Consider the following 23882-nt stretch of genomic DNA (forward strand, 5'->3'; position numbering starts at 1 on the left):
ATATATATATATATATATATATATATATACACCATATCTTCTTTATCCAGTCATCAGTTGATGGGCACTATGGTTGCTTCCACGTCTTGGCTATTGTGAATAATGCTGCAATGGACATAGGGGTGCATGGGCATGTATTTGTTTTTAACAGGTATAGCTGCCGTATGATCAACTGCACATATTCAGAGCATACAACGTGAAAAGTTCTGATACAGCACATATCCACACCTGTGAAACCACCACCACACCATTTCCGTCATCCTGGTGTCTTCATGGTCCTTTGTCATCCCTCCCTTCCACCCATCCCTGCAAATGCTGATCTGTTTTCTGTCACTATAGATTAGCTTGCATTTTCTAGAATTTTCTATCCATGGCTCAGATAGTCCTTGAAACTGAGGTAAGGAAGGGCATTTTAAAGTCTTGGGATGACGGTAAAGCACGGTAACCCTGTGCAGACGCTGGCTACTGGAATTCAGTGCCCCATCCATGCCCTCCCCAGTGATTTACGGAGGGCCTACTTCGGGTTGGCCTGCGTCAGTGCTAGGGGTGGGGGGCAGCAATGCACAATGACAGAACCAAATCCCTGCTCACAGGAAGCTGACCCCCCAAGCGGGAGGTGGGAAGAGCTGCCACGGAGGATGGAGGAAGATGGAGGAAGATGTCATGGGGAGAGGGGACAGGCATGCGCAGCACAGTCGGCCCCTCTCTCCCCCACCAGCCCCTCTCTTCCCCACTCTCCCCCACCGTTACCCATCTGTTCATAGTCAGTCTCTCCCATTATAAAAAGACCCCCAGGGGGCCAGCCCTGCGTCAGAGCGCTTAAGTTCGCGCGCTCTGCTTTGGTGGCACAGGGTTTTGCCGGTTCAAATCTGGGTGTGGACATGGCAACTTTCATCAGGCCATGCTGAGGGGGCATCCCACGTGCCACAACTAGAAGGACCCACAACTAAAAATACACAACTATGTACTGGGGGGCTTTGGGAGAAAAAGGAAAAATAAAATCTTTACAAAGACCCCCGGTGGGGGGGTGGGGTCCATGGTGCTCCAAGGTGATCCACAGCACACAGGATGATGGCTGCACACAGTGGGGGCTCGGCAAGTAGGTGCTGAAGGGAAGAACGCCTTGGGGAGGGGGTGCTGCCGCCTGGGGGAAGCTACTGCCTGGAAGGATACCGGAAGGAGTGAAGAGATGACCTTTGGCCTCTCCTCATGTGGACAGAGAAGACAGGCCTTCCTGACTCACTCAACTTCAAGGCTGAAAGAGCAGAGGTCTGTCCGTGCCCTGTAGGGAATGGGTGCAGTGGGCCGGCCACAGGGCAGTTTCCTTTGTCACAGAGTCCTCCTGTGTGCCAGGTGTGTCAGAGAGGGAGTACCAAGATCCGGAAGACTGGAGTGGCAGGGAAAGACAAAGAGACAAAAAGACAAGCTCGAGAGAGTGGGGGATGATTAGATCTGCAACAAGTGGGTCAGGGTGTCGGAGCAAAGGACACAGGCCAGGCAAGCAAGGGTGCCAGGAAATGTGTTTCGTGCCTCCATGCTAGGTGAGGCTACTTCCTGCCTTTCCACCCCTTGTAACCTGGCTCCTTCGTCTTCCTAAACCAACATGCGTAACCCCCCTACTCAGAGTCGTTTCCAGATTTTTCAAGCTGGTCCCCCACGGCCCCAGTGCCCACGCCTGGTTAAGGATCCTTGGAGGACACGACTGTGATAATAGAAATGGAGCTGCATTGAAAGCGCCACATCAGCAGAATAAGGGGCCAAAACCATGGGCTCCTCTCAATAGCCACAGGAAAAGCATTTGACAAAATCAAACACCCTTTATGATAAAAACACTCAAACTAGGAATAGAAGGGAACATCCACAACCTGATAAAGAGCATCTGTGAAAAACCCACAGCTAACATCATATGCAACAGTGAAGATTAGATGCTTTCCCCTCTTAGATGAGGAGCAAGGCAAGGATGCCACTCTTGCCCCTTCTATTCAATATTGTCCTGGGGGTGCTAGCCAGAGCATGTAGGCAAGAAAAAGAAATGAAAATCATCCAGATTGATGGGGCCGGCCAAATGGTTGGGTTCGCACACTCCAGTTCGGCGGCCCAGGGTTTCAGCAGTTTGGATCCTGGGCACAGCCACGGCACCACTCGTCAGGCCATGCTGAGGTGGCGTCCCACATGCCACAACTAGTAGGACCCACAACTAAAAAATATACAACTATGTACCAGGAGCCTTTGGGGAGAAAAAGAGAAAAAATAAAATCTTTTTTAAAAAAAGCATCCAGATTGGAAAGGAAGTAAAACCAAATTGGGAAGGAAGTAAAACTCTCTGCCCATGACATGATCTTACGTATAGACAATCCTGAAGAATACACTAAAAAACAACTAAAACTAATAAATGAGTTTAGTAAGGCTGCAGGATACAGGATCAATATACAAAAAGCAATTGTAGGGGCCGACCCGGTGGCACAGCCGTTAAGTTCGCACGTTCTGCTTCTCGGCGGCCCGGGGTTCGCTGGTTCAGATCCCAGGTACAGACATGGCACCGCGTGGCAAAAGCTTTGCTGTAGCAGGCGTCCCACGTATAAAGTAGAGGAAGGTGGGCATGGATGTTAGCTCAGGGCTAATCTTCCTCAGAAAAAAAAAAAAAAAGAGCAATTGTATTTATATACAGTGTAAAGGATTAAGAAAACAATTCCACTTACCATAGCACCATAAAGAATAAAATAGTCAGGAATAAATTTAACGAAAGTGCAAAACTCTGAAAGAAAGTGAAGACCCAAATGGAAAGACATCCCATGTTCATGGTTAATTATTTCCCCAAATTCACCTACAGATTAAATGCAATTCTCACAAAATTGCAGCTAACTTCTTTTCAGAAATTGACAAGCTGATCCTAAAATTGATATGGAAACTCACGGGACCCAGAACAGCCAACACTCTTGAAGGTTATGGAAGTTGGAAGACTCACACTTGCTGATTTCAAACTTTACTTAACAAAGCTATAGTAAAAGCACTGTGGAAGGGGCACGGAGATAGGCGTTTCTCCAGAAAAGATATGCAAATGGCCAACAACACAGGAAATGATGCTCTACATCATTTAGCCATCAGGAAATGCAAATCAAAACCACAATGACATAACACCTCACACCCCACAGGAGAGCTATAAATCAAAAACATGGTTGGGGAGGATGTGGAGAAATTGGAACACTCTTAGATTGCTGGTGGAAATGTAAAATGGTATAGCCCCTGTGGAAAACAGCTCAGCAGCTCCTCAAAAAGTTAAAGAGAATTGCCATATGATCTAGCAATTCCATTTCTGGGTATATACCCCCCAAAATTGAAAGCAGGGACTCAAACAGCTATTTGTACACCCATGTTCACAGCAGCATTATTCACAATAGCCAAAAGGTGGAAGCAACCCAAGTGCCCATCGACTGATGACTGAATAAATATTATGTGGTAAAGCCATACGATGGAATATTACTCAGCAATAAAAAGAAACTTAGTACTCATCCATGCTACAATATGGATGACTCTTGAAAACACTACGATAAATGAAGAAACTCAGGCAGATACAAACTCAGGCAAGGGAAACAAAAGAAAAAATAAACAAATGGGACTACATCAGACTAAAAAGCCTCTGCAAGGCAAACGAAACCATGAACAAAACAAAAAGACAACCCACCCGCTGGGAGAAAATATTTGCAAATCATATATCTGACAAGGGGTTAATTTCCAAAATATATAAAGAACTCATACAACACAACAACAAAAGAGACAAACAACCCGATCAAAAAATGGGCAGAGGATGTGAAAAGACATTTTTCCAAAGAAGATATACACATGGGCAATAGGCACATGAAAAGACAACATCACTGATCATCAGGGAAATGCAAATCAAAACTACACTAAGAGATCACCTTACGCCCGTTAGAATGGTTATAATTAACAAGATGAGAAATACTAAGTGATGGAGAGGATGTGGAGAAAAGGGAACCCTCATACACTGCTGGTGGGAGTGCAAACTGGTGCAGCCACTATGGAAAACAACACGGAGATTTCTCAAAAAATTAAAAATGGAAATACCATCTGATCTAGCTATTCCACTACTAGGTATTTATCCAAAGAACTTGAAATCAACAATTCAAAGAGATGTATGCACCCCTATGTTCATTGCATTATTCACAATAGCCAAGAAATGGAAGCAACTCAAGGCCCATCAATGGAAGAATGGATAAAGATGCAGTGTGCGTGTGTGCGTGCATATATATATATATATATATATATGCACGCACACACACACACACACACACACACACACACACACACACAATGGAATACTACTCAGTCATAAAAAAGATTAAGAAAGATAAAACCAGGGCCAGCCCAGTGGCACAGCGGTTAAGTTCGCATGTTCTGCTTCGGCAGCCCAGGGTTCACGGGTTTGGATCCCGGGTGCGGACATGGCACCGCTTGTCAAGCCATGCTGTGGGAGGCATCCCACACAGAAAGTAGAGGAAGATGGGCATGGATGTTAGCTCAGGGCCAGTCTTCCTCAGCAAAAAGAGGATTAGCAGCAGATGTTTGCTCAGGGCTAATCTTCCTCGAAAAAAAAATAAAATTAAAAAAAAGACAAAATCAAAATCATCCCATTTGCAACAACATGGATGGACCTTGAGAGTATTATGATAAGCAAAAAAAGTCTGACAGAGAAAGACAAACACCAAATTGATTTCACTCATATGTGGAAGATAAACATATGGACAAAGAGAACAGACTGGTGGTTACCATAGGGGAAGGGGGTTGGGGTAGGGTGAAAGGGGTAAAGGGGCACATACGTATGGTGACTGACAAAAACTAGACTATTGGTGGTGAACACGACACAGTCTGTACAGAAACCGATATATAATCACGTACACGTGAAATTACACAATGTTCTAAACCATTACGACCTCAATAAAATTAAAACAATAAAAAAAAAGCCAGACACAAAAGGTCATATATCATATAGTTCCATTTAGATGAAATGTCTGGAACAGGCAAATCCAAAGACAGAAAGGAGATGAGTGGGTGGGTGGGCAGGGACGTGTCGCGGGAAATGGATACTCGACTACTAAGGGGGATGGGGTTTCCTAAGGTGACAAAAGTGTTCTGGAATTAGACATGGTGATGGTTGCACTCTGAATATACAGTTGTGTGTTGCTTAACAACAGGATACATTCTGGTAATTTCGTCGTTGTGCGAACACCATAGAGTGCACTTCCACAAACCAAGATGGTACAGCCTACTACACACCTAGGCTACATGGTACTAATCTCATGAGACCACCGTCGTATATGTGGTCCATCGTTGACTGAAACGTCGTTATGCGGCGCATGGCTATGCAAATTATCCCAATAAAGCTGTAGGGGGGCCAGCCCCGTGGCTGGGTAGTGAAGTTCAGCCCAGGGTTTGACCAGTTTGAATTCTGGGCTCCCACATGCCACAACTAGAAGGACCCACAACTAAAAATACACAACTATGTACGGGGGGCTTTGGAAGAAAAAGGAAAAATGAAATCTTTAAAAATAAATAAATAAATAAAATTGTAGGGTTTTTTTAACTGCCTATGAGCCATCAGGAGAAAAGGGCCTGGAACTCAAGGCTAGGATAGAGACTTGGGTGTTCTTAACCTGGGGCTCAGAGACCTCTGGGGATCTAGAAAGAGGCTCCCGGAAGCCTTGGCACAAAGAAGCCACACAGCAAGCAGCAGAGGTGCACTTGTGCATTTCTCTGGCTGTACTATGTCTGGTAAGCTGCAGAGGCCACTGGCGGGTATGGATGAGACAAGGATTAGTGCCACTGAAGTTGGGGGAGCAGCGATGTTTAAGCAGTGCTGGTCCAGGTAAGAGGTCCTGGGAGCTGCCTGGTCTTTTGGGACAAAAACTTCCTTCTCCTCAGAGAAGAGGCTCGGGCCAGGAGATCCTGCTGCCGTGCCTGGGACTCCAGCCCCCAGAAACAGGATCATCCGAGGTAGCTAATAGTTTTCCCTACTTTCCAGATTTTCTTAAATTCAATTCTCTTTGTCTTCCCTTAATTTTAAAGGATAATTCCTCTTTTAAAGCTGCTTCTAGTCTCCAATACTGTCCAAACTTCTGCAGGAGCTTTAAAAGGGAGCAGCGTCCCCAGGGACTGGTCAGTGATGGCTACAGTCCAGACCAGGAAAAAGCGGTGGGCGGCCGGCCTGCAGCAGCCCTTCTCCTGAGAACCTACTTGCCCAGGACTTAGGGCTCTCTCTCAAGGTGGAAAGCCTGGCGCAGGGCTTTCCTGCCCAGGTTTACCTCAAGCCCCACTCCGACATGGAGCCTCCCTGAAGGCAGTCCCAGCCCAACTTGTGACCGCAGTGTCACCCCCCAGCCTTGGCTCATTTCAAGCCTGTGGTGCAGCACAGGTTGCCCTCTGCTGTCCACGCACCCACACATGGGCAGCCTTAAGTGAAATACTACATCCACCCCTCTCCAAGGAAGTCAAGAGCCAACGGCTCTGGAATAACTTGCCATCTGATGGAATGATTCCAAGAAAGGAAGCAGTGAGGATGGGATCCCATAGCCTCATCAACCAGTCACCGCAGCCCACCTCCCACTGGCATCCCCAGCGTCCACCACTGGGATTCCCACAGCACTGCCTCCCAGTGCTGGCCTGGGTCATCCCAGAACCCAGCCCAAGAGGGGGCAATGGTAATAGCCAGGCAGGATTTTCAAACACCAGAAACAAGAGACAAGAGAAAGCAGTCGGGGAGGGGGGTGGGGGGCGAGAATGGCAGAAAGAAGGCGGAGGGCAGCCATCGGGAAAGGGAAAAGCAGAGAGCCCCTTGTGCCCCCGGTGACCCACCCTGGGAGAGGGGATGAGGAGCACCACGAGGCTAGGGCAAGATTCCCCCACCTGCCTGAGCCCCTCCCGCTAACGGTGGCCAGAGGAACTAGAGTCACAGCAGGCACGCTGGGCTCCCAGCATCCACAGTCACCTGATGATTGATTCTCCCCCCTCCACCAGCCCCCTCCGATGCCTGTCGGGGTTCCCCCTATTTTTCTAGGGGGTGCTAGGAAGGTGCTTCCCCTAGCTAACACCGCTCCGGCCTGCACTTGCTCCCCACTCCTAACAGATAATAAACCCGCAGTTGAAGCGTATACCTGTCTGCGCCCGGAGTGCCCCTGGGACCCAACAACCTCTGACCTTGAACTCCCTCCACTTAGCCCTGGGGGCGATTCAAGCCACGCCATCCGGGACATTTCTCTAGACAGCTCTCAGAGCGCACACAGAAAGTACACACACGAGGGGCCAGAGGAGCCTCCGCGCACACACAGACGGGGCACAGGCACACACTCACGAAGTCACGCCACGCACAGGCAAGGAAGCCCCGCTCCGGCCCACGGGGCTGCGCTCCGGCTTCGAGCGCGCGGCCCGGCGTCTCCCCTTCTTCCCCGCCGTGCACCGCCCGATCCACGCTCCCCGCGGCCCAGGGCCTGAGGCCCTGCGAGGCAGAGAGCAGACCGGGCACCGCCGCCGGCAGACGGCCCTCACCGCTGACCCTGGAGGCGGCCGCTCACCCGAGGCACCCAAGGCCTGGGAGACCACTGTTTGGGCAGGGCCAGAGGGGAGAGTGGGTGCCGCGGTAGGCACCTCGGCCCCGGCCAGACGTCGGCGGGGCCCCGGGCCGCCCGCGCGCTCTTGCGCCTCTGGCCCGCAGGGACCTGAATTTGGCCGTCCCGCTCCCTCCCCCGCCCTGGGTCCAGCTGGGCGAGCGTGTGCGGGGAACGGAGCCCGTTGCTATGCAACCTCCATCCTGCTCTGGCGCCTGCAGCACCGCGCCTCCCGACTCCCAGGCCCGGGGTGCAAGCGTCCCGAACCCGGGCCGAGCCCAACTTCCCTACTTGTGCCGATCTGGACCCGGGGCTCGCGTTCCAATCTAGTCTGGGCGCCCAAGGGATGCGCCCGCACCCCCATCCCCACACAACTCCCCCCATCTGTGACTGGTTCCCACGGACCGCCAACACCCACCAGCCCCAGAAATTGAGCGCGAGAATGGCTCCACACCTTCTCTTCAAGCCCTCCAGCCCTCCCACGTCTGCGGCCCCAGCTCCACCAGGCCCTCTCCCCAGGCCGGCTTCTGCCCCTGCTGGCGCCCACGCCCCTCACCCCAGCGGCCCAGCCGCCCTACCTGAAGCATCACTTTGTACTGCTCCTCCGGTTTCTGGACCACGCACATATTACATCCCATGGTGCTGGCCGGTGAGAGAAGGAGGGCGGGAACGGGAAAACGCCTTTCACTGACCCGTGCGCGGGACCTCGGGCCCCGGGTTGGGGCCGGGGGCCATACCCTAGCGCGGGGGGGCAGGCCGCCTAGCGGGAAGGGGGACACGCCCCCAAGGGGGAGGCAGCTCCACGCCCCTGGGGTTAACTCTTAGCTGGCTGAGGCCAGGCGTGGGCATGCTCCCTCGCACCCGGCCAGGAGAAAAAGGGCGGCGGGGGATGGGCGGGCGTGCCGGGCGTTGCTTGGCTACGGTCCCCCCAGGAGACGCGGGGGCGCGCCGGACCGCTGGAGGCCGTCAGGGGCCGTGGGCCGCGCGCCTCCCCGCCTGCGGGGCCCGCCGCTGCGGCTGCCGCCTCCGGCTCCCGCCCATGGCCGCAGGCCCGGGGAGCCCGGCCCTCGCGCTCCGCGCCGCGGCCTGGCCCGCCGACTGGGGGACGGCGGCGCGACGGCGGCTCCCGCCCGCGGCCAGGTCGGCGCCCGCGCTCCCGCCTCGCGCGGACACGCTCCCGGCGCTCCGGGCGCCCGCTCTCCGGCCCGCAGCCGGCCCCGCCGTCTCCAGCTCCCGCCCGGGACGACGGGCACGCGCGCGCGCCCGCGGCGGGGGAGGGGCGCCGGGACGGGGCGCACGCGCGCGGAGGAGGGGAGCCGGGCTGGGTGAGAGCGCGGGCGGCTGGAGGCCACGGGAGCCGGCGCGGGAAGCCGGGGGCGGGGCCTTGACCCAGGCGGCTGGGGGTCCCTGGCTCCCGGCGACCTCTGGCGTCGGGTCCCCGGACGCGCGGCACTGGACGTGCAGCCTGCGCGGTGCCGGCCCGGGAGACAGAGGTCCTATTTGGAGGAGCGCCTCCCGCGATCCGCCAGAGAGCTCGGGGCCTCGGGAAGGGGGAGCGATTTCAGCTCCTTTCCCAGGTCCTCCACACAGCAGCCCGAATCCCTCTACCCCGCCCTCCGGCTTACCTTTAATGACTGCTTCTCTCCTTCAACTCAGCCGTTCCCTCGCTGTCGTGAAGTCGACACCTTTGTTAAAATTAAAAAAGAAGAAACAGAAAAAAGCATGAGATGGGGTGGGTCGTGAGGAGAGCTGGCCAAGCGCCAAGCGGCATGGGATGCCCCGGGGCCCTCGCGCTCTCGCAGGACTGGCCCGCCTGGGTCCTCTGCCTACCTGTCTCTTTCAGCTTCAGCCCGAGCTCAGGCACACCGCTTTAATGTTCCCTCCATCTCCTCCTCTTCCACAACCTGTCCTCGCTTCTTGGACATGCCTGAAGAGAGAAGGCCTTTGCCTAGAAAGCAGCATCGGATTGAGGGCTGGGTTCCCATGGGGTGCTGGGGAGAGCTGCTAAGGCCAAGCCCCGTGGCTGCAGAAGATCACTTGATTAAATTGCTGCACGCTTCATTTCCAGGCTTTGGCAAGTGACAGCATCATTAACCACACAGGGCTGTTTAATTAGATGGCAGCGGTTGGGGAAGGCCCCTCCAAAGTCCATCTCTCCTCCCTGACTCCTGGTTTCGAGGATGAAAATCAGGCACAGCGGGCCTTCCTGGAGTCTGGAGAAGGGATGTGGGCATCCCAGAAAGCAGACCTTGAGACAAGAGCTGGTGTGCAGGTTGCTTATGTTGGAAAGTGGTTTCAGGGGACGAAAGCCAATACGAGGGTGCATTCTCAAGTTGGTGGGCACTGGGAGCTGCTGGGACTTGACCCTGCTAGCGGCTGGATAGAGTGCATCTCAGAATCATCTGCCCCAGACCCGAAGAGGGGACTGCCATACCACAAAGGATCACAGACTAAGTGGCTTAAAGCAACAGAAATGTATTCTCTCATAGTTGTGCAGGCTCCAAGTCCAGAATCAAGGTGCTGGCGGGGCCATACTCCCTCTGAAGGCTCCAGGGGATGGTCCTTTGTTTTGCCTCTTCCTAGCTTCTTGGTGGCTCCAGCAATCTTTTGTGTTCCTTAGCTTGTAGCCGCATCATTCCAGTTTTTGCCTCTGTCTTCACGCGGCCTTCTTCTCCTTATGTCTCTTCTGTGTCTGTGTCCAACTTTTCCTCTTCTTATAAGGACACGGGTCATTGGATTAGCGCCCACTCAAATTCAGCAGGACCTCTTCTTAACTTGATTATGTCTATAAACACTAATTCCAAGTAAGGTCGCATTTACAGGCACCAGAGATTGGGACTTGAACTTTTTGGAGGACGTAATTCTCCCCACTCCACATAGCCAAGTCCAGAGTCAAGGCCTACAGAAATAGACTGTGCCTCCTGATGGGAGGAGTGACAAAGCCACAGTGCATAGAAGTGGGAGGGTTAATCTTCCTCAAAAAATAAATAAATAAATATAAAATAAATGAAGTAAAATAACAAAATTAATTTTAAAAAATGGGGCTGGCCCGGTGGCGCAGTGGTTAGGTGCGCACATTCCACTTTGGCGGTCTGGGGTTTGCCTGTTCAGATCCCGGGTGCGGACATGGCACCCCTTGGCAAGCCATGCTGTGGTAGGCGTCCCACATATAAAGTAGAGAAAGATGGGCACGGATGCTAGCTCAGGGCCAGCCTTCCTCAGCAAAAAGAGGAGGATTGGCAGATGTTAGCTCAGGGCTGATCGTCCTCAAAAAAAAAAAGAAAAAAGAAATACCAAGAGACACCCTAGTGAATCCGAGTTGCAGACCTACTTCTTGCTCTCCTTGGAGAGCAGCAACACTAGCTCCTGATGCGCTTAGAATCAGTTGTCCCACCAATATAGCAATCGTTTCTTGGCTGCATGGCCCATGAGCTTAAGGAGCCCACATTGATCAGATGGTAGGTTTTGTTTCAAGTTCAGCAGAGCCCTTACCATGACCCCTGTTGGAGGCAGTATCCCCATCTCAGGAACTGGGGCCTCTAGCCTAGGAAGGCCTAAGGTTTCAGAAATAGGAAGCACAAATTCCCCAGATGGGTCACTTGGAATGATGGCGAGAGCAGCCCATCCTACACCCACTCCTTAGCTCACAGCACCGAGTATTGACCGTTATTTCAGGGCATTTGTCACATTATAGAGTAATGCTCCCCAACCCCACTGGGGATCTTCCTTGGGCTGGCGTCGTTGCTGAGCCTTCAGCAGGCTCTGGGTGCTTGTGGGTGATACAGTATATAGCAGGGTCAGCTGCTCCTAGGGTCACGTACCTATTGTCACACCTCCTTCCGTGGAAAAAGAGTCCGTTGCTCTGAAGCACTGTTGTGTGGCACGCCATGCCGACAGATTGGGTGTTCTGCAAGCCCTCATGGATTGCTGGCAGAGACACTGTGCTCAGGGAAGGCAAGTCCAAATCCGGAATCTGACCAATTACTGCCCCTCCAGGGTGGCAGGTGTCTAGTGTAATCAACCTGCCACCAAACAGCTGGTCAGGCCCCTTGAAGAAAGGCGTCACATTGAGGGCTCAGCATTGGTCTCTGCTGCTGATGGGTTGGGCACTCAGTGGTGGCAGTATGGAGACCAGCCTTGGCGAGAGGAAACCTTTGCTGTTGGTGCAGAGCCTCCAGCCCTTCCACCACGGCCACTGCCTTCGTGGGTCCACGCACCCTGGAGGGAAGCTGGCCGACCTCTACCACATGGTCCCCTCTGTCTGCCTGGGGGTTAAGCTCCTGCTCTGCCTCGAACGCTGCCCAGGGGCCGTTGGCGGAGATGCAAGGATCCCCATTCCCCATTAGGGACCTCCACACGCCTGTTCTCCAAACCTTCTTGTTTCTGACTGTGGTGATGTGGTTTATAGTAAGAAATATATGAGTTTGGGCCTAGCACTGCTCCTCAAGCCATGCTGAGGCGGCGTCCCACAGGGCAGACCAGAGGGACCTACAACTAGAATATACAACTACGTACTGGGGGGCTTTGGGGAGAAGAAGGAAAAACAAAGAAATACATATGTTTGGTTTTTCTACCAGTTCTTGGCACAGAGCTCTTAAAACTCTAGGAATTTCCTGTGATGAGAGCAATCAAGATGTCTTTGTTATGTTAATGAGGTGACTTTTGGATCACACCTAAAGACGAGAGCTGATTGCCAGGAGAGCCAACTACCTGATTAGAGGGTTGGAACTTTCAGTGCCACCCCCTGACCTCTGGGGAGGGGAGAGGGCCTGGAGGTTGAATCAGTGGCCAATGATTTAATCAATCATGCTTGTGTCATGAAGCCTCCACAAAAGCCGTAAGGACTGCGTTCAGACAGATTATAGGTTGGTGAACACGTGGAGATTTGGGGAGAGTGTCACGCCCGGAGAGGGCACGGAAGTTCCTCACCCTTTCCCCATGCCTTGCCCTGTGCATCCCTTCCATCCGGCTGTTCGTCAGTTATAGCCTTTTATAATAAGCCAGTGATCTGGTAAGTACCATGAACAACTCTAGCAAATTAATTGAACCCGTGGAGGAGATCTTGGGAACCTCCCATCTATAGCCAGTAGGTCAGAAGCACGGTGACAACCTGGGCTTGCAACTGGAGTCCACAGTGGAGGGGGAGACAGTCTTATAGGACTGAGCCCTTAACCTGTGGGATCTGATGCTATCTCCAGGTGGATAGCGTCAGAAGTGAGTTGAATTGTAGGATAGGCCCCTTAACCATTTTTAAGTATAATTCAGGGGCATTCATTACATTCATAATGTTTATCACCAGTATTTCCAAAACCCTTTAATCACTCAGAACAGAAACTTTGCACCCATTAAGTAATAACTTCCCATTCTCCCTTCTCCCTGCCCCTGGTAACCTCTGTCTACTTTCTGTCTGCAGGAATTTACTCATTCTAGATATTTCATAAAAGTGGAATTGCATAATATTTGTCCTTTTGTATCTGGCTTAGTTCCTTTAGCATAATGTCCTCAAGGTCCATCCATGTTGTAGCACGGGCCAGAATGTCCTTCCTTTTTATGGCCAAAGAACATTCTAGTGTGTGGATGGACCACATTTGGTTTATCCGTTCATCTGTCAATGGACACTTGGGTTGCTTCTCCTTGTTGTTGTTTTTTAAGTTTAGCTTCATCATATAGTTATGTATGCCTAAAATTATATGTTTTCAGTTTCTCTTACTTTGGTAGTAATATTATTTATTTGTTTTTTTGTTTGTTTGGTGAGGAAGATTGTTGCTGAGCTAACATCTGTGCCAGTCTTCCTCTGTTTTGTATGCAGGATGCCACCATGGCTTGATGAGCCGTGTGTAGGTCCATGCCTGGAATCCGAACCTGCAAACCCAAGCCGCTGAAGCAGAGTGTGCAAACTTAATCACTACACCACCAGGCCGGCCCCAATAATATTGTTTTAATGATGTAATCTCTCTCTTTATATATACATGACTGTATTTAAAACCATTTTACTTATCTAAACATGACATACGATATCTATCCTATATATCATAATTCTTTTTTATTAAGGTCACATTGGTTTATAACATTGTCTAAATTTCAGATGTACATCATTATATTTTGGCTTCTGTATAGACTGCGTCCTGTTTACCACCAAAAGTCTGTTGCCATCCATCATAGTTTAGTTTATTTTTGAACTTTATGCAAACAGTAGACTGTTTGTAATCTTCTGGGCCTTGCTTTTCCTGCCTCAACATCCTATAACTAAGCTTTGTTTCCATGAGGTTGTTTGTAATTGTAGTTCACTCCTTTTCATGGTTATGTAATATTCCATCGTTGCTTTGCCCATTTTCTTGTTGGAGGGCGTTTCACTTGTTTTCAGCTTGCTGCTATTGCACCAGCGCTGCCATGGGAATTTATGTGCATGTCTCCTAGAGCAACATATAGGAGTTTCTCCTGCATACATGCCAGGAGGGGAAGATGTGCACATGTTTAACTTGACAGGTGAGGCCTTATTGTTCTCAAAGTGGTCCTACCAATTCATGCTGCAGCTAGCAATATATCAAAGATCCTTTGGGATCTACATCTTCTTAGTATTTTCAGACATCTTCATTTCTGCCCCGCGAGTGGGTAGAAATAGTCTCTCGCTGCGATCTTTCGTGTCCTGATTACTGGTAAGGCAGGTCTTTTCCTCACTTCTCTCTTGGCCACATGCATTTTCTCTTCTGTGTTACGCTTGGCTTGATGTTTTGCTTGTTTTTGCATTGTTTTCTTTTTCCTTTTACTTATTGATTTACAGGAACTGTTTCTATGTTCTGGATGCTAATCCTTTGTCAGTTACATGTATTGTAAATATTTTCTTTCTTTTATTTTTTTTTAAAGATTTTTTTTATTTATTTCCTTTTTCTCCCCAAAGCCCCCAGTACATAGTTGTATATTCTTAGTTGTGGGTTCTCCTAGTTGTGGCATGTGGGATGCCACCTCAGCATGGCCTGATGAGCGGTGCCATGTCCGCGCTCAGGATACAAACCAGCGAGACCCTGGGCTGCCGAAGCAGAGCGCACCAACTTAACCACTCGGCCACAGGGCTGGCCCCATGTAAATATTTTCTTTCAGTTTGTGGCTTATCTTTTGATTTTCTTTAAGACATCTTTGGTAAACAGAAGTTCCTAATTCTTTTTTTTTTAATATTTTATTTTTCCTTTTTTCTCCCCAAAGCACCCCAGCACGTAGTTGTATATTTTTAGTTGTAGGTCCTTCCAGTTGTGGCATGTGGGATGCCCCCTCAGCGTGGCTTGATGAGCGGTGCCATGTCCACACCCAGGATTCGAACCGGCAAATCCCTGGGCTGCCAAAGCGGAGGGTGCAAACTTAACCACTGAGCCACCAGGCCAGCCCCTGGAAGTTCCCAATTCTAATGTAGTTAAATCTACGAATTTTTTTTAGGATTAATGCTTTTTATGTCTGGTTTGAGAAACTTCCCTACCCCAAGGTCGGAAAGATGCTCTCTTACATTTTCCTCTAAGAATTTTAACGTTTCCTTTTTTTTTTCCCAAAGATTGGCACCTGAGCTAACATCTATTGCCATTCTTCTTCTTCTTTTTTTTTTCCTTTCTTCTTCTTCTTCTCCCCAAAGCCCGCCAGAATATACACACAATATACACAGTTGTATATTCTAGTTGTAGGCCCTTCTGGCTGTGCTATGTGGGACGCCGCCTCAGCATGACCTGAGGAGTGGTGCCGTGTCCACGCCCAGGATCCGAACCAGCGAAACCCTGGGCTGCCAAAGTGCAGCGCGCGAACTTAACCGTTAGGCCACAGGGCCAGCCCCTAAAGTTTCCTTTGTGACATTTAAATCCTTAATCCACCTGGAGATGGCTTTTGTGCGAGGTGTGACAGGCAGCTCCAGTTTCAGTCTGCCCTAGATTGCCTTCTCCATTTGTTGAATCAGCCCCTTTTTCCTCAATTAACTGCTTTGCCACCTGTGTCGCACATTAAAAGTCCATCTTTGTGGGGGGTCTGTTTAGGGCTCTCTGCTTTGTCCCACTGGCCAGTTTGTCCACCCTCGTGCTAATGTCAGGCTTTGTTAAATATTATAGCTTTATAAAGTCTTGTTATTTGCTAGGTGAACCCCCACTCATTCATCTTCTTCAGGGGTGTAGTACTTAATCTTGACCTTCGCTCGTCAGTAAAGCCAACAATAAACCTAATGACTACACCTACAAAAGAGAGGACAGAACAAAGCCCACGGACAGCCCTCGCTTTTGAATACCAGTGCAAAAAGTCTAAAGAAAAGTAGGCGAGTGGACTCCAGCAATACAGCAAAAGAATACGATATTATCTATGACCAAGCAAGGTCTAGTTTGGAAATACAGGGGTGGTTCAACATCAGGAAATCTTCACAGAAGTCATTACCCAGCAAATTAGAGGAAACAGCTTGATCATATCAGTAGATGCTGAGAAGGCATTTGATAAAATTCAACATTCATTTCTTTCAAGAAAGGTACTTACACACGAGCCTGGTGGGGAGAGAGCGCTTTGACTCTTCCGGAGATCTAGTTCACAAAACCAATGAGGTGCGTGGAAATCCCTACCAAGTCTATTTCCAGCAAAGCTAGGAAACAGACATCCACAGCCCCAAGCACAGTCTAAGGGCTTCCCAAGGCAGTTAGCATTTGCATGGAAGCCGCAGGGGACAGGCCTGCAGGTACAAAGTGAGCTGGGCCCACGCTGGCACAGCCCAGATAAGGCCAGCGTACTTTGTGGAAGTATGGGGTGGGGGTGCTCTGAAGAGGTGGTCCTGTACCCCTTGCATACAGCGAGAGCTGTAGGACCTGGAGGAACAGAAGCCATGTAGGGGATATGTGCAATTAAAAGGCAAAGAGCATAGCAGAGCAGCCAGAAAACACCAGAAACAAAGTACTCTTCTGTAGGTAAGGGCTCATCCTGAAGTGGGACTCCAACATGCCTTGCATAAAACAGGAGCTTGGGGATCTGTGGTGGAGAGAAGGAAGCCGGAGCGGAAGCTCCTCTGCGGGGGCGGGGGCCTTAAAGACAGGGGAAGAATAGCGAATGGCCTAGTGCTGGCAGAGCTCAGAAGACAACAATTTGTCGATATTTTCCCTGCCGTTAGTGCTTTTTGTGTCCCGTTTAAGAAATCTTTCCAGGGCCTGGCCCAGTGGCGCAGCGGTTAAGTGCGCACGTTCCGCTTCTCGGCGGCCTGGGGTTCTGCGGTCCAGATCCCGGTGCGGACATGGCACCGCTTGGCAAGCCATGCTGTGGTAAGCGTCCCACATAGAAAGTAGAGGAAGATGGGCACGGATGTGAGCTCAGGGCCAGTCTTCCTCAGCAAAAAGAGGAGGACTGGCTGCAGTTAGCTCAGGGCTAATCTTCCTCAAAAAAAAAAAAGAAAGAAAGAAAAGAAATCTTTCCAGACCCCGAGATCATGAGGAGGTTCTCCTGTTGTCTTCTACAAACTTTGTTGTTTTGCCTTTTATTTATATATATATATATATATATATATATATATATATATTTTCTCTTTGCTTGAGGAGGATTAGCTCTGAGCTAACATGTGCCAACCTTCCTCTATTTCGTATGTAGTCTTGACGAGTGGTATAGGTCCGCGCCAGGGACCCGAACCCGTGAACACCGGGCCACCGAAGCGGAACGCACCGGACTTAACCACTGCACCACAAGGCCAGTCCCCGCCTTTTATTTGTAGATTTACAGTACAACTGGACTTCATTTTTGTGTATGGTGTCAGGCAGTAGTTCAGATTTTTTTGCTTAAAAAAGAAAAAAAGACTCTTCCAGGCTGAAGATGCTCAGGAAGGCTCTGCAGGGTCTTATTACAAAGCTCAGGCTGGTTTTTTGATGGTTATTTATAACAATGCCAGGAAACCGACCAAAGTACCCACTGCCTTTGAAAGAACAGAGCATTGCAGTGCAAGTCCCTTTGCGGGTGGTGGCATTTGCTATATGGCACAGATCAGGTCTTGGGCACTTTTCATTTTAAGGGAAGCCCTTGGAAAGTCTTAGGGTCAGATCGAAATTGCCTCCAAGAGTAAATGCAAACGGTGAGTTCCTGGGGAGGGAGATATCCTCGATTCTCTCACTTTATAGCCCTCCACTCCTCTAAGAAAGTGCATTGACATCCAAGTCCCTTGAGGGCGGAGGAATTTGCTTACCCTTTTGGGCCTGGACACTTTCAAATTGTCAGGCATTTGCTTCTCCATATGGAGACTTGGCCACTTTTAAATTGTAAGTGGGCCGTTGGAAATTCTTAGGGATCACAATTGCTTCCCGGAGTAAACGCGTCCTGTGAGCTCCTGGGGAGGGGATGTTGTGGATTCTATCCCTGTGACAGTTCTTGGATTGAGCCCTCCTCTCCTTTCTGCCTCCCATCCTTCACACAGATCTTGGCTGTGGCCTCAGCCTCCTAACACCTTTCTGTCTTTGGTTTCCGCCCCTCCCACCCACCTTCCCCGCAGCGCTGCTGGAAAGAGCTTTTGCAAATGAATCTGCCCTTGGGAAGGGGTGATGAGCAGAGGGCTTGGGGGGTTGGCAATTCTCCTTTACCTTCTTTGGGTCTCTGGTTGGACCTGAGAATTAAATTAACATAGGACATATTAATAGAAGAGAAGCACACAAATTCTATTAAATTTTTACATGTACATGGGAAGCTTCACAAGAGAAGGAACGCTCAAAGAAGTGACCAGAGCAGGAAACTTTTATACCTTTTAGACAAAGAAATGCTGAATTTGTGAAGAATTGACAGGGCAAAGGGGTTTAGGCTAGCGGAGTCAGAGGTGGAGAAGTAACCACGAAGGTGAGGGTGAGTTTAACAAGGTTGGTTGCACAGATTTCCAGGCCCCCAGTTCCCTGTCTCTGGTGATCAGAATGTCCTTCCTCGGGCACAGGAAGGGCAGCTTTCTCGGGGGAGCTTTAGGTCCTGCTTTCAGGAAGAAAAAGGAGGGTCCAAGCGCCCTCCTTGTACCTGCTGAGTCTGCCGGGCCTTCGCCTCGCTATAACCAACATGCCGAAGGGGCAAATTTGCGGGTGACATATTCTGATCTGCTTCAGGGGCTTCCTGGACACTGGCTTTCTGCTTTTGGACTTTCATTCTTGGTTATGTGGATGTGTTCATTTTGTGAAAATTCATCAAGCTGACATCTATGATTTCGCCCTTTCCTGTCAGTATGTTATACTTAAGTAAAAGTTCAAGTGCAAGATTTTTTTGTCCATATGGATATTCAATTGACACAGCTCCGTCGAATGAAAAGTGACTCTTTCCCCATTGCTGTGAAGTGTGTTGGGGAAATATCATTAAACACAGAATTTCCTCCCAACCCAGAGCACCCCTCCACCAGGGCAGAAGAGAAACTAAATAACTGTATTATTGAATAAGCGTGAAACCAGAATGTGACGCACATCACAGGGAAGCCTCGCTCTCACACAGAGCCGAGCGTGCGCACGCCCCTCCAGTGGGGAGGTTCTGCAATTCAGAGTCCAGCGTCAGCTGAAGGCAGACCCATCTCCTCCCAGGAAACTGGAGGTATCTTCCCTGATTACATTTCAAAAAGATGCTCCTAGGTCCTTGAAGGGAGGAAACATTCCTGAGTTGTAAGAGTGGCCGGAGGCTTATTTCGCCATTAAAAAGATTTACATATGTTTGAAAGGACCAAGGAAGAAATTCTGAAAGAAAAGGGTGAGAGCGGGAAGTCTCTTGCCATAAGTTCTACAGGAAGCATTAAGACTCTTATTTTTAATTTGTATTTGCCCTGACAATCCCCTCCCTGTGTCACTCTGAAATAGTAACACTGCAATGTTCAATTATCTCCACTGTTGTTCTACCTTTTTCTGGGCAAGTTGCAGACACCTAAATAGCCAGCAAGTAAAATGCAAAGCAAAACAATTAAGTCAGAATTACAATAGGATGAATTTTAAAATTCAGTACAATATTTGCCTTGGGAGAATAACCTATAAATATACCATGCCAGCTGCGAAGGGTTAAATCAGCTTCTTGGTAAGAAGCACTGTGCAGACGTTTCCTTCGTCATATGTTAATTTTACTGGCTGTTGTGACATCTTTATTACTTGAGCTTTCAAATGGTTAACTATTTGAGTATAATTTTGAAGTCACTTACAAAGTCTTTTGCAATCCAAGTCTAAAGAGTAGCTTAACTCTGGAGTTTTATAATTTAAAATTTTAATTAAGAGCTTTTCTTGTAAGGCCCAATAAATTTCTCCTGAGTTTTCATCAAACATGTAACTAACATCATATTCATATGATACTTTAGGCCCTTCGGTAATTGTTCCATCTTCTCGAATACTGTGCCTCAGATGTGAAATACAAATGTGCCCACGGCCACCATCTAGCATCGAAGTCTTGTTATGAGGCACCAGTTCAAGAGCACAGGTCGACCTTCCAGTGTTTGATGTACATGACCATATTTGTTTTTAGTCTTGGGACAAACCTGTCCTTTGGGCCATTTTTTTCTCGCATCAGTCCAAACCAATAGTCATATTATTATAACGTTAGGTCAGTTACATCTCTCTGAATAACAACCAACCTTTATTTATCCATCCATACCGGGACTGGGGTAGCTTGTGTCCTAAAGTCAATCAAGCGACGTAGACCTGTCTTCTGCAGTCTCTGTCTGTAAATGCTAGCTTTTTGTTTGTCCATTAATTAAATGTTTTTCTTCTCTACACCATCGTTTAATCTCTTTCTGAAGTCATAGCCCTATTACCTAATTGTTTCCTTAAATATGAACAGTCCTGTAACTTTGAATTAATAATGATACCTTAGAGCTCTTTTACAGCTGATGACTGTTGGACTATTCGAGTGAGGTCTGCAGAGAGCTTGGTGGGATGATTTTTCCCAGCATTAACCTATTTAAAGCTGTCTAATTTCGAATTTTAACCAATTACATGTTTGTTAGTAAATGCGGTTCTTAAAGTAATTCAAATACCCATTACTGTGAATAGGGCGGCCCGGGAGACAATGAGAGCAGGCCTGAGTTCACTAGAATACCTCCTCTTTCCATGGACTTCACTGTGAACATAAGTTATTCTAAAAAAGTCCTTTGTGGGAGCCACAGTCCTGTCCTCCTGAAGGGCCTCTCCTTCACTCTGGTGTTCCGTGGAGGATCAGCAGCACTTGGAAGGGTCCCTCCCAGCTCAGCGACAGCTCACCTTCCCTCCCCGAAGGCCTATAGGTAGTGGAAATCTTCCAATCCATTGGGACAGCAAACTTCTTTGGAGTGCTCCTTCCCCGTCCTTCGGACTTAAAGTCTCTAGGTTTCTAGGAAAGAGGGAAGCCCTTTTAGGTATTGAGCATGACCACGAAAGGATTCAGTTAAATAAGGCACAGAACTTGGTCTCAGACGCAAATCCATAGGCCTCCCAAACATAAGGTGTAAGGGAGCTAGGCCACACTTGCTTAAATGGGTTGCTGGGTTTTGAACAAGGTGACTGACAGAGGCGCAGGCCGTCTTAACACTGTAGGTTGCAGAATTTTGGCCAGTGAGTCTTGTAGAGTTTGAGCGGTTAAATCCTGGAAGACAGCAGAAATAAAATGACTTTTCCTGTCTGCTGCAGGTGCTCTGGGATCCCCGCAGTGGGAATCATATTTAGTTAGAGACTACCACAGCCTGTGAAGGGACAAGATTCAGGCCACAGCGACATCACACACACACGTCTCTTACCTTTCACAAGCATTGGTTCTGTGAAATCTAGCTACCACCTGCTTCCAGATGAAGTGGCTCAGGGAGAACTTCCTGTACCTACCTTGGCAGCGGCTTGTAGAGAATTCTGCTGATAAATGGCACATCTCTTTGACATGTTTTGGATAGTTTCATTTTTTCAGTAGGTGTAGGAAGAGTCTAGTGCCTTTAAAATTCCTCTCTTCCTCAGATGATTTTTGTTGATGTCACAACAACCCTAACCAGGCAAACAGGGACGGTGGTGTAGGACCGATCTTGTTAGGGAGTTCCCAGGGCGCCCTTTTCAGTTCGTTTGCCCATTTGCTTCTGGGGAGTGTTTTCGGTTTGTTTGTTTGTTTTGCTTTTTAATGAAGAAAAGCTTCTGATTGTGTTATCAGTGGAGCTGCTCTGTTTAGAGTCGGCCAGGCTTCGGAGCAGCTTTTGCCACTCTGGCATGACGACCCTTGCCTTTGGGAGCTTCACCCTTGTGCCCCATATGAGCTTTACGGTGACTCACTGATCTGGGAGCAGACAGTCGGAAAGTCTCTGAGAAATCAACTACCAATTTTTCCATGAGATACTTTAATGCCCATGGAATTCAGAAATCCTCCATTTTTTCAAATGCACCCTGTGGTATGGCAGACGCCAAAGATATATTTATTATTTATATATTACATATAAGATATATAACATGTGTATAAATGTAGATATTATCCATATTCATTTTAAGTCCAGAGCCCAGAATTGCAGCTCTGTCACTGCCATTAGCTGGCCTGCTTGTGCAGGCTTAGTTGTGTGGGGGCGTGGAATTGGCCACCCCAAGATATGTCTCTTTGGCATGAGGATTTAGGGCTGTTTACTTTGCAGACAGGAAAGCAACTGAAAAGTAGAATTTACTTGCCCTTTGTTAGGAGACATTTACATTGTAAAGGAAATCTCCATCTGTAAAGATATCTCCCTCTCTGTGCCAGGAAGAATGGGGGATGACCGAATCTCTAGAAACTCCTATCAATACAGAATGCAAGGACTTAAATCTGCATAATAATCTTATTCCTGTTTCTGGTAACCTCCTGTAACTGACTCCTCCCACCCCCAACATGCTCCTTTATGATATTTAAGGTGGGGGCTTCAGCCATTTTGGTGAGTTGCTCAGCTTGCCTGACCTCTCCCATGTATGCATGTTATAAAGCTTTGTTAAATTTTCTCCTGCTATTCTGTCTCATGTGAATTTTATTCGTTCTCCAGCCAGAGGAGCCCAGAGAGGTTAGAGGAAATGTCTTCCTCCCCTACAGTTGCAGACAGAGCGTAAACCTCCACGGTTTTATGACAGAAAGCCTTAAACGGGCCTCTTTATCCTGAGTTCAGGAGCCATAAGTAAACGTCATCAAAGCGCAACATGAGCAGGAATAGCAGATGAGTCAGGTCGGGTTTTTCAGTTTGGATCCCCTAAAGCTGCGGGAGAGACGAGAAGCCAATTTCAGTTGCTCTAAAGCCTCTTCTGATTCTAGGGACAAACCAGAGGCCTGGAGAAGGTTCATGCAGTTTCTCATCAGAGGCTTGCTCTGCTCTGCAAAAGCTGGAGTGAATCCACTGTTGATGGTACTGTTCTGGTACCCAGATTGGCTCCTTGTTTTGCAGTCGTAGTAGGCAGTTTTATCTGCAAAACGGGCTGACTCTTAGACTGTGGCACTCTATGGGCTGTGACTGACAACAGATGCCCTAAATCCTTGACCTCAGTTTAGCAATGTTGCAGTTTGTCCTGTAAGGCTTATGTCCCTGCCTGGGGAGAGCCAAAGTATCAATTTTGCATTGCTCTTCAGTTTCTTAGGCCACCAGCAAGTCATCTACCTACTGAATCACCATAAAGCTCTCTGGTGGGACATACCTCTCTAAGTCTTCCTGTAAACGGCTAGAGAAAACAACAGGAGAATGTGAAACCCCCAAGAAGTTCTTTGCTGTAAATACTGGATTTTTTCCATTAGCAAAAGCAAACAAGAATTTTGATTCATCTGCTAGAGGAACAGAAGAAAAGAAAGAATATGCAGAACATGGATCAGAGACAGAGAAACACTTTGCAGACAGTGGTCCTGAAGTCAGAATGACACAGGGTCAGCGAGCCCAAGAGTCGAAAGAAAGATTTCTTGGACTCTCAAGGTGTGGCAGTAGTGCCCTTTTATTTAGAGAATAGTGTGGAATAGCACGGGGACGGGACCCGTGGGCAGGAGGAGCTGCTGCTGCAAACATGGGTTGAGAGTAGGGCTAAATTTAAGGCATAGGTATGTGAGTTATCTCTTTACAAGACAAAGGAAAGAATATGTAAAAAGAGTTGTTAAAATGGTATCAGTGCCAGTAGGGTCTGGTTATTGGGTGGTCCTATAACTTTTAGATAAGAATCAAACTGGATTAAGTAAATGGCAGAAGCCACCACCTTAAATATTATCTTCAGCTAAAGACAAAGGAGGATGTTGGTGATGGGGGGAGTCAGCTACATGAGGTTACCAGACAAGCACAATAAACAAGACTTAAGTCCTTGCTGTCCCCCTTAAGAGTTTCCAGAGATAAGGTCATCCCCCCTT

The 23882-nt window shown here is 48.7% G+C and overlaps 1 protein-coding gene across 7 annotated transcripts in view; it reads right to left on the reverse strand.

Annotated features, from left to right (window-relative positions):
* Nucleotides 1–8623, reverse strand: part of PDZD4 (PDZ domain containing 4) — a 32605-nt gene extending 23982 nt beyond the window's left edge. Inside the window, exon 1 of one of the 7 annotated variants that reach the window (XM_070604562.1) lies at nucleotides 8195–8623. Coding sequence is in view for 3 of the 7 variants with exons in the window: in XM_070604565.1 (XP_070460666.1) it covers nucleotides 8195–8254 (60 nt within the window). In the remaining 4 variants the exon portion in view is untranslated. Of the gene's footprint in view, nucleotides 1–7380; nucleotides 7973–8194 lie in introns of those variants that run through there. The other 6 variants (XM_070604565.1, XM_070604559.1, XM_070604560.1 and 3 more) reach the window with 6 other exon arrangements.
* Between the last annotated feature and the right edge of the window lie 15259 nt (nucleotides 8624–23882).

This window comes from Equus przewalskii, chromosome X, assembly GCF_037783145.1.
Source record: "Equus przewalskii isolate Varuska chromosome X, EquPr2, whole genome shotgun sequence".
Classification (NCBI taxonomy): domain Eukaryota; kingdom Metazoa; phylum Chordata; class Mammalia; order Perissodactyla; family Equidae; genus Equus; species Equus przewalskii.